The sequence below is a fragment of the Aphelocoma coerulescens genome, chromosome 2 (genome assembly GCF_041296385.1).
Source record: "Aphelocoma coerulescens isolate FSJ_1873_10779 chromosome 2, UR_Acoe_1.0, whole genome shotgun sequence".
In the NCBI taxonomy this organism is placed as follows: domain Eukaryota; kingdom Metazoa; phylum Chordata; class Aves; order Passeriformes; family Corvidae; genus Aphelocoma; species Aphelocoma coerulescens.
Window position 1 is genome coordinate 78108460 of NC_091015.1, and position 12678 is coordinate 78121137.

General features: G+C 42.3%; 1 protein-coding gene across 3 annotated transcripts in view; it reads right to left on the reverse strand.

Moving 5' to 3' along the window:
• Positions 1-4464: 4464 nt before the first annotated feature.
• The window catches only part of DSP (desmoplakin), a 52659-nt gene continuing 44445 nt past the window's right edge, over positions 4465-12678 (reverse strand). For 2 of the 3 annotated variants that reach the window (XM_069008149.1, XM_069008148.1), the window contains exons 23-24: positions 9895-12186; positions 4465-8356 (exon numbers count right to left, since the gene is read on the reverse strand). In XM_069008149.1, the coding sequence (XP_068864250.1) occupies positions 5162-8356; positions 9895-12186 (5487 nt within the window). In that variant the 3' untranslated portion in view covers positions 4465-5161. The remainder of the gene's footprint in view (positions 8357-9894; positions 12187-12678) is intronic. The other variant, XM_069008150.1, reaches the window with a different exon arrangement.

The following is a 12678-nucleotide window of genomic DNA, read 5'->3' on the forward strand; positions in this document are numbered from 1 at the left end:
CTAACAATGCTAGATCAATTACAAGGATTTTGAAGCTGTGCTAAATGCGGTCAACAGATTTACAGATTTAAAAAAAGTTAGAGAGGTTTAAAGATTTTCCTGATATTTCCTAAATGCAAATATTTATAGGAACTTTTTAAAAATTGAACTGAATTTAATAATAAAGTTTTAAAAATAAAACCATATGAAAAAGAAACATTGGATTATGTTTTTAAACTCCTCAGCCAAGAAACCAAACACTATCCCAGTTCTACCCTTGGCTGCTTGTAAAAAACTTTCCAGTACTTTGCTTTCATAGGAGAAAAAAAAATAAACAACAACCACGATACTCTTGGCCTATTTAAAAAAAAAAATTAAATCTGCAATATTTTAAAAAAGAGAAACTTGATCTGCCTAGACTTAATGCAGAGCCTGGCCTCAGAGGACCTTAGGGATTTTTTGGAGTGAAAGAAACAGCTGGGAAAGCAGGTAGGAATCCAAAAGCCCCTAGGGTCAGTTCACAAAGCAGAGTTGTGGCCAGATGTGCTTCTCCTCTTATTTTGTGTCCTGCAAGAGACAAAATCTGTAAGAGGTAAAAGGGCAATTTGGGTAGAGGTCTCTCTGGCTTAGATGGATGCCATGATCTTTGATATAATGTTCACATTGAATGACAGCCACCTCTTATGGAATACTTTCATCCTCTATTTACCATCAATTCAGCCATTAAATGCAAAGTCTTAGGAGTGGAAAGCTTCGTATACAGTAGGGGGCTTATTTGTAATCAAATAACGGTACTCAGCAGCAGCTTCTATGTGTTTACTGTTTTAGCTGTGCTGCAATATCAGAAGTCATTTAACCTCTGTAAGAAATCGAGTTTGTGTGAAAGTTCCCACCACACAGGCAGATAATGGGATGTGTTCCTAGGCCTTGGTGAGAGAAATGGCACGAGTGTGACTGTTGAAGAAAAAGAAGAGAAAGATGCTTTGTGTCCCAGCAGCCTTTTCAGTGCCAGGGAACCCAGCCACTCTCACTTAAGCATTTGCCATATAGTGATTAAGGGATGATAACCCCAAAGCCCTAAATGTGGCACTTAGGGACATGGTTTAGTGGTGGACTTGACAGTGTTAGGTTAACAGTTGGACTCAAAGATGTAGGAGGTCTTTAATGTCCTCAATGATTCTATGATTGGCATGATGAGGGTGCTGTATGTATTGGAGAATTTAAGAGAAGGCTTTGCTGCTCCATTCCCACTGACCGCCTAATCTTCACCACTGCTGGTATTGGTGCATGTGCTGGACTTGGATCCTCCTCAAATTTTACACTAGTACACTTTCACCCTGCCTCTCAGAGTCATTCCTCGTCAAAGCAGCAGGAATTAGTCACATATTGTTTGGGCATGTAAAAAAAGTGGGTTTGAGTGTAGTGTTATTCTGAGAGCATTACACAACACACAAATTCTGCTCATCTCAGAGACAGCCAAGGATTACAGAAATGCCAGGAAAGCAAGTGACTCTTCCAGATTTATATAATAAAAATGTATAAAACTTGGAACAAATTGAAAACAAAAACCAACCAAAACCCACATTCTGCCTAAATAGTTATAATTTACTAGCAATTTAAACATCGTTATACTAAGTCATATTGCTGCTATTTGGTAAATCTTCCCACCCCTCTTCCATATTCATAAGGTTGGACTATTAATTAACCATAGCATGTGCACATTTCCAAATAGCCTAAGACAGACAAAAGTCTGTCTTGAGCACTGCTGTGTTGGGCAAACCTTATGGTGCATTACAAGCTTTGGGCCCTCACCAGCAGTCATTTCCCAGCCTCAAAATGAAGGAAATTCACAACATCAAGGCCATTAAATCAGTCAATAAAACTCTCATGAATGAATTGCTATCCTGCTCAGAGCAAAGACCAATTCTCTAAAGATTTGAGCCTGCTAATGAGAACCCTCCCCAGGCACTGCGGCCGAGTCAGCACACTGGGCACACATTTGCCATTGAACAGGGTGAGCATCGCCTACCCCAAGGCAAAAGGAGGAAGCAAGAAGCAGCAAACTGAGAGGAGTGGCTGGAAAGTATGAGGCTCCTAATGAGTACACCCAGCTCAGCACTCCTCCTGAACAGGGAAGTACTCACAGCTACAGGCAGAACCAACAAGTACACTCAGGTTTTTCAGTGTCAAGTAATTGCTGTCTCAGCAACAGCAATCATCCAAAGTTGCCAGTCTTTCTTTTTAAAATGCACGTATAGAGATCATTCCACCTTTGGTGCAAAAGAGCTACAGATCTTATGAACATCCTGCCCCAAATACACAGCAGCAGCCCCCAACTCATGTCTGTGCTCCTGCTACATCCCACAACAAACCACAGCCTGCCTAGTCTTCAACACCCAGGCAAGGCTGTCCTAGCCCAGAAATGCTGAGCACTGCTGCAAACACAGTCCCCACACTGCTGCGCTGCGTGTGCTCACCCGCCATGCCTCTCTCTGTCAGCTGACCTCCCCACAGGGTTGCAAATGGAAAAAAGAGATTCTTCCAAACCTCCTTCCTCAGCACCTTTTGATGGTGGCAGAAAACTCTCCACTTATCTCTTTAGCATCCCCCATTAGCAGTGTCCTGCCCCACCTGCTGCCTGCTCTGGGTTCAGCTGCTACTCGGGCCTTGGGCACCTGGGTCTCACACACCTCTGGCCATATAAAGCCACCACTAATTTCACACTAGCAGCTGCTGCTGGAGTGTGTGGAAGGAGAAAGCACTGTCACCATAATTTCTGCGATATTATCTCCTATTTTGGTCACTAGAAGAAGGCAAAATGTTGACTGAGCAGTAAGAAAGGTAGTATGCAAAGATGGAGCTTTAAACAATGTAACAGACATGCCAGGAATGCCTTGAACAAAAAACATACGCCCAGTCTGCTGTGGAGTGTTGCAGGATTTCTCAGCCCATGCAAACCACAGGAGTGCGTGCACCCACCAGTGAACTTTCCTATAGTAATGACCAGCTTTACTCTTACTGTAGACCCCAGGAACCCCACAGTCATTTAAAGCTGTAGAACCAGTCTGGGATTAAATAAAGCAGTGCTTTTAAATTTTTTTACAGAGTAATTTCTCCCTAGCAGTCAGAAAGCGTTTCAGACATTGACTCTTCCTCTATGATACAGCTAATAAACTCAGCTGTAGAGAGAAATCTCTGAAACTGTGAAGATTCCCTAGAAGACTGGATGCACTTTCTCACCTACTTTCTGTAGAGGTTTCCTACACTGACTTGTATGAGTCCCATTAATTTCTTAGTCCAGTAACTGAAAATACTTTATATATGGCAGAGATTCTATACACAGCCCTCATCTTCAGGAAACACTGGAAATGCTTCTCAGGCTAGAGAGTAAACTTTATCCAGAGACAGCAGGATCAGAACCTGTGCTATTCCTTACCACAGAAAAGGAATATTCTACAAAAAAATTAGGCAGCATTATTAACAGTGACTAACATTTATGCCCATAAGCTTCTTCCTATCTATAGCAACTAAAATTCATATAGCAGCAGGGTTCCTACATGGCTAAAAGCAGGCATATGCTTTAAACAACTTAAAGGAAAACATTTTTTCAGCTACTGGCAAATTATACTAATAGTTTTGTCATTAAAGCACTGTACTAGCAGTTGTGTGAAGCCATACTAAATTCTTGTAAGTGATCAATCACTCTGCTGAGAATATCATGCCTACCTGGAGGTATCTGCACTGTGTGCCTGCCACAGGGGAGAGGACAGGACAGCCTCCATGTATACCAGTCATCTGCACTGGCTAAGGAACAATAATTAGAGCTGAAGTGGTGTCAAATATCACTGTTGTGTCCTCTAATACTGTGGTCATTTAGTCCTGCTCTGGTTTCTCAGCTCAGATAAGAGGAGTCAGGAGGATGCCAGCAGCCTACGTAAAAGTGATGACAGCAAGACATCATGCAAGCACTGATACACTACTGTGGTTTTCTCAACCTAGGCTTTCAGGAGCCAGCAGAAGAGGCAGAAGGACATTAGAGGAGGCAATTGTTCAGGTTTTGAAAGATGTTCCTGTGCCACTGTATTGGCCAGCTAAGCCAGCCAGTTTTTAGTTCTGCTCATTGTCCAGTTACATGGATGTATAAGGGAGAATCTAACTCAGTCCCTTGTAGCTGCAGAGACAATGAGGTGGATCACAAGCAGAAGAAATATGCTTCCTATCATCATCATCAATATAAGCAACTGAGCAAACAGGCTTTCTGCTTCTAGGGCATAGCTTCCATTATTGGTAATATCTTCATTTTCCTACTGAAAAAACAGAATCAGAAGTCCTCATTCACAAAAGTGATGGCTCAGCATCATGAAAAGTAGTGTGCCTGTACACTTTTTACAACAAAGCTAATATCTACTACTTTTAAAAATGGTTCTTTCTCCAACCTGCACCTCCAAGAATGTCCACAGGTGAAATTAGTAAGTACACACCAAATACTTTAAAACTTGAGAAGTTTATTGCCCAGAATAGCTCACATGGTACAGTTAGATGGTTTTTATTTTCTTCGTTACAGGGAAATAAAGCAAAACAGTAGAAAATGTATATGGATTAATAGTAAAACAGAAGCCCAGCCTAATAATAGCCCTTTACATCCACCAAGTTATGCTTCAGAAAATGGCTAGCCAAACGTAAAGAAGTAGAGCATCTGAAAGACAGTTTCATGTTTATGGTATAGATTCTAAACCAGTATTAAGGGCATTTTCTGTCCGTATTGTTAATATCTTTTTTTTTCATAATAGCAAATTGAAAAAGGTCTATGTAGAAAAAAAGTTAACTACTCCAAGACTTTCTAACCTCAGTTATCACCTTATAGGTTGATAGTTATGGATAACAGGAGAAGGCACATGACACAGTATTTAAAATATACAGAGACCTATTAAAATCCAAAGACTAAAAGGAAATGGGAACCGAAACTCAAAATTCACAAATATTACTTTTGCATTCCCCAATCTATATTCTATACGTTTGCATTCAAGCATTTTACAGCTTTTTCAGAAGAAAAGTGTAACACACCCAGAAAAGACTTCAAGGCTTTGCTTTGAGTTACTTTGTTGGTGGCTTTTTTTTTAGTAAATAGAATATACCATAATCTAAACGATAATAAAATGCAGACACATTCCCTCACTTGTTATTAGCGCCCAATAGACCCACTGCTGAAGGTTGAGTATGAGTAAGAATATGAAGAGCTTGCTGAGGCATCAAAGCTTCCTCTCCTAGACCCACTCCGTGAGCCTGAACGTGAGCCAGAGCGAGAGCCAGAGCGAGAGCCAGGTGCCGAGGAGACATTGTAAGGACTGGATATGCCTTTAGAGGAAACGGAGGCTGCTTCCAACAGTTTAAGCCCGGTGATGTCTTCCACCATTGACCGATTCATTGCATCTTTGTAGGATATTTTCAGCTTGGTCTTGGGGCAGGTCAGAATTTTAGGATAGCTGTTGGTGTCTTGTAATTTCTGGGCAGCGCGACCATCAATCAATCCATTCCTAATGGCTTCTTCAGTAGTTATTCTTCCACGCACTTCCGGGTCCACCAGACCTCCAGTGAGGTACTGGAATTCAAGGAACCGCTGCCCAGCCTCATAAGGCAGCCATTTTTCCTTCACTGCTTCAGCTGCTGACATCCTCTTGCGTCCACCCTTTATGCCTTCAAACCCTAGGAAGGCCTTCTGGGCTGGTTTGAGACGTGTGGCCATATCCTGATCGATGATGCCTTGGCTAGTGGCTTCCTGAAGTGAAAGCCTCTGGCCAGTGGTAGGGCATATTATGCCACCTGTGCAGGCCTGGGCTTCAAGTAACCGCTGCCCGGTGATGCTATCCACGATGCCCCGCTGTATAGCCTCTGAAATGGAGATTTTCTCCAAGTTTTCTGTGTCAAATATGGCTGCAATAGGACTGCACTCATCTGGGGTCTCTGAGAAAGAACCGCTCCTGATCACTGAAGAAGAACTCCTGACACTCAGCACGGTGGGAGACCGAGTCACTGACTCATGCCTGAACACCTCGTCAGTGCCATTGCGGCAGGAAATCATGTCTGCAAACTGGGTCAGGCTTAAGCTGCCAGAACGGTACTGGTCAAAGAACTTCCTCTCCACCAGGCCTTTATCAATGGCATCTTGGATGTCATACTGGCTACCTGTTTTTCTGTCGACAAGGACTACTCTACTGCTGCCATCTGATCCTGTGATAGTTATTTCTTCCCACTCACACTCCTGTTCAGCTAGTTCTGTGTAGGTGTCATAATCTATGAGGCCTTTGCTGTACGCCTCCTGAACAGACATCTCCCGGTTTGTTTCTGGATCTACAATGACCACCCTGCGCTTCCTAAGGGTGTTCTTCTGTGAGGTGTGCACCACCTTCTTCTTCTCTCTCAGGGGCAGAAGGCAGAGCCCTGTTGCATCATCCTTTATGCATCTATCTTTCAGTTGCAAGTAGGTCAAGTTTTCCTCTGTGTTGGGATCGAAGAACCCTTTAGTGTCATCACTTGGATCACTGAGGATCTGGTTGAGCTCCTCATTGAAGTAGCCACGCTTATAGGCTGTCTCTACTGGCAAGCGGTAGCTCTCTTTGGGGTCGATGATCCCTCCAGTAGCGATCTGGGCCTCCAGCAGACGGATGCCGTGGCCTCTCTCTATGAGCTCTTTGTTCATTGCTTGGAACAGAGAAATGATGTTTCCAGTTTCTGGGTCTTTGTACCCAGTGACAGCTCTTTCTGCAGACAGAAGCTTCTCTTTAAATTCAATTCCAACAAGGCCTCTTTTGTAAGCTTCCTCAACAGGCAGCCTCACGTTGCTGACAGGGTCCACTATGAACCCTGTGGCTGCCTGGGCTTCTAGGAGTTCAAGGGCTGTCCCCGGCCTAACCAAACCTATTTTCATAGCCTGGTAAATGCCAAGTTTCTCTTTAGTTGCCTCGTTGTAGATACCAGCAATACAGCTAGAGCCCTGAAGGAAATCAATAATTCTCTCACTCACTTCTTCCACTGTAATTGCACCTCTTTCCAAGTCATTCCTGGTTGATTCCTTAATGATTCCAGCCTCAAGCAGTGCATCTGCTGAGACAGGCTGCCTTATCCCTTGGAATGACATACTCCTCTTCTGCACTGGAAGGAGGAGCAGACCAGTGTGTGGTTCAATCCTGCATTTTTCCTTCAGCTGCATGTAAGTGACTGCCTTTTTGGTGGTGGGATCAATGAAGTTCTTTGTATTGCCTTGGCAGTTGTTTAGCATCCTGTACAGGTCTTTGTCAATCAACCCACGAGATAAAGCTATCTCTTTTGGTAGGAAAACACTGTTGACAGGATCAACAATCCCTCCTACAGCCAGCTGGGCTTCAAGCAGACGAATCCCGGTTTCTCTGTCAACCAAGTTTTTCTTGATGGCTTCAGATACTGGCACGGTTTTGCCTGAGAAAGGATCCTTAAATCCTGTGATAGCCTTTTCTGCTGTATAGATCTGTTCTCTATCATCGAAGTCAATCAGATCTCTGGCGATAGCACTGTCCACTGTTAATATCTCATTTCGATGTGGGTCTATCACTCCTCCTGTTGCTGCCTGGGCTTCTAGGAGCAGGACTGCATTCTCTGCTGTAAGCAGCTGATTCCGTTTGGCCTCAACAAAAGAGTACTTCTGTCTGGGCGAAAGGGACACCCCTGCAATAGCACCTGCCCCTTTGAGGTAGGGCTCAATGTCAGCCGCCACCTCTTCCACCGACCTCTGCCCCTTCAGCAGTTTATCCAGTGTGAGTTTGTCTATCAGCTGACACTCATACAGCTGCATGGCTGTGATCTTCTTCCGCAGCCCACTGAACACCAGCTTGGAGGCATCAATACAGAAGTCTTCCTCGGTCTGCGTAGATCTGTGAGCCCCATATGGGCGCTGCTTGAGCTTCTCAATCTCTCTTTGCAGCCTGAGACGCTCTGACTCCAACTCTGACTGGTTTTTGACAGCGGTCTCTTCCAGTCTGCACCGGTATCTCTCCTCAATCCGTTTGATTTCCATCTGCAGCCTTTCAATCTCACTCCTCAGGCTGTTCTTCTCCCTCTCGCTCTTCTCCCTCTCACACTGGATCTTCCTTATGGATTCCTCTGTTCGGGAGTGCTGGCTCTTCCACTGATTGAGGTCATTGAGAATTTGTTGCTTCTCACTTTCCAGGCGTTGCTTCAAACGTGATTCTGATTCCAGGGTAACTTTCAAACGGTTCAGTTCCTCTTCTAATCTCTGCAGCCTGGCTTTGTCTTGCTCCAAAGCACTCATTTTTATCAGCAGGGTTTCTCTTTCTTGCATAATGTGACTATACTGATTTTTGGATTCTTGAATCCTACTGGATGCCTACAATTGTGGAGGAGAAATAAACCAAGAAAGGATGGTTAGTTTGCGCTGGTTAGAGTTATGCCCTCCACCTACAATGCTCTCCAGCCTGTCATTTAACCTGCAGCAAGCTCTCACTGGAAAACACTCTAGGCACAGCAGTGCCCTACTCAAGATTGTGGATATACATAAACCAGGGAAGGCACATTATCCCTTCACTTACAGTGCCTGCAGTACTGCCAGAGACTCAAGAGACTTTATTCTGTTACCCACAGCCTCAATCTTTGGCTGACTTACTTCTCTATAACTTTGTGAGTCTTCTCACAGTGCACTGACAAACACACAGAGCATTCAAGACTCATTAATAGTCTGATGCTCAGCAGATGTCCTGGCAGTCCTACTGATCTGGGGGAATTTGGATCAGCTAAGGACTGGTCATACATGGATAAAAAGGAAACACATGACTCAATTTTTGCTCTCCTGTTAGTTTCACATGTCACTCCAAACAATTTTACCTGCGTTGCCTTGCATTTTAAATCTCGCAATGTCTTCATATATGTACATGCAAAACCACTCACAGGCATGCACACTTGTATGCAGTCCATATTAAACTGAATACAAGTTTATCTATTTGTAATAAAAGCACATATATATGTGTGTGTATATATATATATATATATATATATGCATAGATGTTATATAATGCTAAATGTTAGTATTTTTTAAAAATCAGGATTTTTAGGATAAAGGAAAGAAAAACTGAATAAAGGAAATGAGAAAAGAAATATAATGGACAAGTCTAGGAAAAAAACATTTTCACTTGTATATATTTAAAGAGCAGCTCTTTGTATAAGAAACCAGGCAGAACAAAATATTAAAAAATGTTTTGTTTATCTTGTTTATGTTGTCACCTAAAGTTTAAGAAATAAGGGCCAATAGTAAAATTTTCAAATGCCCTAGTGACTTAGGAACATAAATCCCCAAAACAGTCCATGAAAGATAGACTTTTAGTACCTTAGGTGCAGCTGACACCATGACTTTTAATCCTCACTTGTAGTCAACATCTTACCCAGCTAATCAGCACCTTGACAGCTTCTGGGGTTTTTAGCCAGTTTAGTTTGTGACAGCACTCAGGTCAACCTCAAAAGATGGCTTTAAGCCATCCTGGCTGAAACAGCCTGGGAAGCACACAGCCAGCAGGGAACTGTTAAAGCACAGTGGTACTCTCCAGGTGCTCTCATTTTTCCCTAGGATGGTTTGCTGGAGATTGGCACAGAACACAGGTTTCTTCTGGGGCAAGGGCTGAGGACAAGGCTCTCCAAGGTGACAAGAGCTTATGGCTCCCTAGAACAACTCTCAGGGAGTAAAGAGGCTAAGGAAGTGGCCAAATCCTGCCATTTTTATTTAAAAATTAACAAGAGGAAGGGTCATTAAGGAGATGTTAATCTCAAAACAGTGACTTCAAACAGCAAAGGGTGAATTAATTTGTTCAAATGGACACTGCAATTAATTATATATCTGAGAGACAGTAAAGCTGGGATCAAAATATGTGTGAATACCTCTAGAGCTTGCTTTTGGAATTTTTCAATTTCCTGTCTCAATTTTTCCCTTTCTTTCTGTAAATCATTAATCAACCCCTGAAGTTCCAGGGTTTGCTTGCTGCTCATCTGAAGCTGATTCTTTAGTTCAGCAATGGTGGTATTTTTCTCATCAACTTCATTTCTGACCATTCTGAGGTCATCATACTCCAATCTAACATTTCGCAGCTCCTCCTCCAGTAACAAGTGTTCCTTGGTGAGGTTCTCGGTGAGAGACTGAAGCCTTTCAATTTCTATTTTGCATTCATTCAAGGCTTTGCTTTTTTCCTCAGAGGTTTTCTGTAAGTGCTCGTATCGTAGGTGAGCCTGTTTTAATTGCTCCTGTTCTTGGACCAACTGACGACGTAAAGTCTCAATATCTGATGTGTATTTTCTTATCTCCTCCATGTATCTTTGCTTCTCTCTCACATGACCATCTAATACTTCTCTTTGGTGTCTGAGGTCATCTTCATTCCTCTTCTTTACAATAGATACTTCCTCTATCTGCTGTGTGAGATTAGTTATTTTAACCGACTGGTCTCTCAGAGATCTCCTCATGCCTTCTATTTCCTCCTCCAGTTTTTTCCTCCTGGATGTCTCCTCCATTAAATTTTTGTTCTGTCTGCAAAGTTCCTCCTCCAGCTTATGTTTTTGGATCTGCAAGTCCTTTACAGTGCTCTGGAACTTTGCACTTTCTTGATCCCTGCCTTTTTTCTCTTGTGAAACTCTTTCATAGTCAATTTTCAGTCTGGCCAGCTCCTGCTCTTGGATCCTCAGCTTGTTAATTGTCTCAGTAGCACTCGTGTTTGCCTTCTGCAGGTCAAACTGGACTCTTTTCAACTGACTGTTCTCATCCTCCACTTCTTTCCTCTGACTTGTTTCTACATCCAACAACTTTCTCAACCTTTCAATCTCTTTGTTTCTTTCCTTAATGGTCTTAGAAGCATCATCAAGTGACTGTTTGTACCGCATGCTTTCATCAGAGTGCCTCTGAATAACTTGTTTTAGCTCAATCTCCAGCTGCTGTTTCTTCTGAGAAAGCTCTGAGCCAGCTGCCTTCTGCTGCTGAGCATTCTCTTCTATTTTCCGTAGATTATCTGTTGTCTGACTTATTGTGTTCTTCAGTCTCCTAATTTCCTCACACAAATTCCTATTTTCTCTCATGGCATTATCAAGCTGTGTTCTATAATTATTTGTCTCCTCTTCCTTTTGCATGGTGACCTGGTGAATTGTGTTCTTTGTGATATTAATCTCAGTTTCATATTTGTTCTTTAAGCTAATAATTTCCTCATCATAACTGTTTCTTACCTTAGCCAATTCATTTTCAAGTTCCCATCGGCTTTTAGCCTCTTCCTGAAGCTGAAGCTTTAGCCTTTCCAGCTCCTTAGTTTTATCCTGAATAGTTGAGGCAGCCTCCTCAAGAGACTGCTTGTATCTGGAGTTGTCTTCCCCACGGAGCTGAATGATCTGTTTCAGCTCCAGCTCTAACTGATGCTTCTGCTGTGACACCTCAGAACTGCAAGCCTTCTGCTGGAGAGCATCTTCTTCTGCCCTCCGCCGTTGGTCTGTTGTTTGCAGAATGGCATCGTTCAGCCTCACAATCTCATCCTTAAGGTCTCTGTTCTCTCTTGTCAGTCTGTCAACCTGGGCTCTGAGGCCTTTTGCATCATCATCTTTTTGTGCAGCTATCTGCTGGATTGTTGTCTTCTTAATATTAATTTCTGTTTCATACTTGTTCTTTAAATTACTCATCTCCTCGCTAAACTGGTTTCTTACCTTAGCCAGCTCATTTTCATACTCCCTCTTCCGTGTGCCTTCATCCTGAAGAAGAACCCTTAATCTTTCTATCTCGTACTCCTTCTCCTTGATGACCTTCTCAGACTCTAACTTTTGCCAACCAAGACTGTCTTTCTCATTTTGTCTCGTTTTTTGCAGTTGGTCATAGTCATTCTTCTGCTGCTCATATCTATCCTCCAGCAACTTCCTTTTCCTTTTCTCATCTTCAGTCTCATAAGTCAACCTGGTTATTCTGTCATTTAGATCCTTTATTTGGGCATAGCATTTGTCTAGGTTTTGCTTAGCAGAATTTCCATCCATTTCAGCTTGTCTTTTCATTTCTTCCAAACTCATCAGCTTTGCCTTAAGCTGAGAAATGTCCATCTGGTACTTCTGCAGATTTTGCTCCAGGAATTTATGTTTGTTGCTTGTCTCTGAATTTGAATCTCTAGCAAGCCTGAGTTCTTCTTCCAGGAGTTCAATTTTGGTGTTTTTCATCTGCAATATGGTAGCAGAAAATCAAACAAACAGAAAAACTCCCATAAATACTTATGACAACTGTTTCAAAATAATCATATGCAATACAATATATATTTGTAACACTGACAATTTAAAAATCATTTTTTTCAATGCTTCACTGAGAGGTAAAACCCTTTTTTAATTTAATGTCATCAAGACAAATTCTGGAATCCTTATTTATTCAAACCTTATTCAGAAATGAGCATATAATGACTTTCAGAGGGGAAAAGATATTTGATGGGGGAGGGAGGTGCATTATTGATAGTAAAATGTGGTGTATCAAAAGTTCACCAAGAAAGCATGAAATAGTCACCTTTAGAACCTCCGTGATTTTCTAAGGGGTAAAAATCACATTCCATATATGCAACTTCTTAAACAGGCCCCTCTGTTTCACTGAGCTGTATCAAAACAGGAGTTGCTTCTTTTGAAACACTCTAGAATATGGGCTGAAATGAGGTGCCCTTAATCATG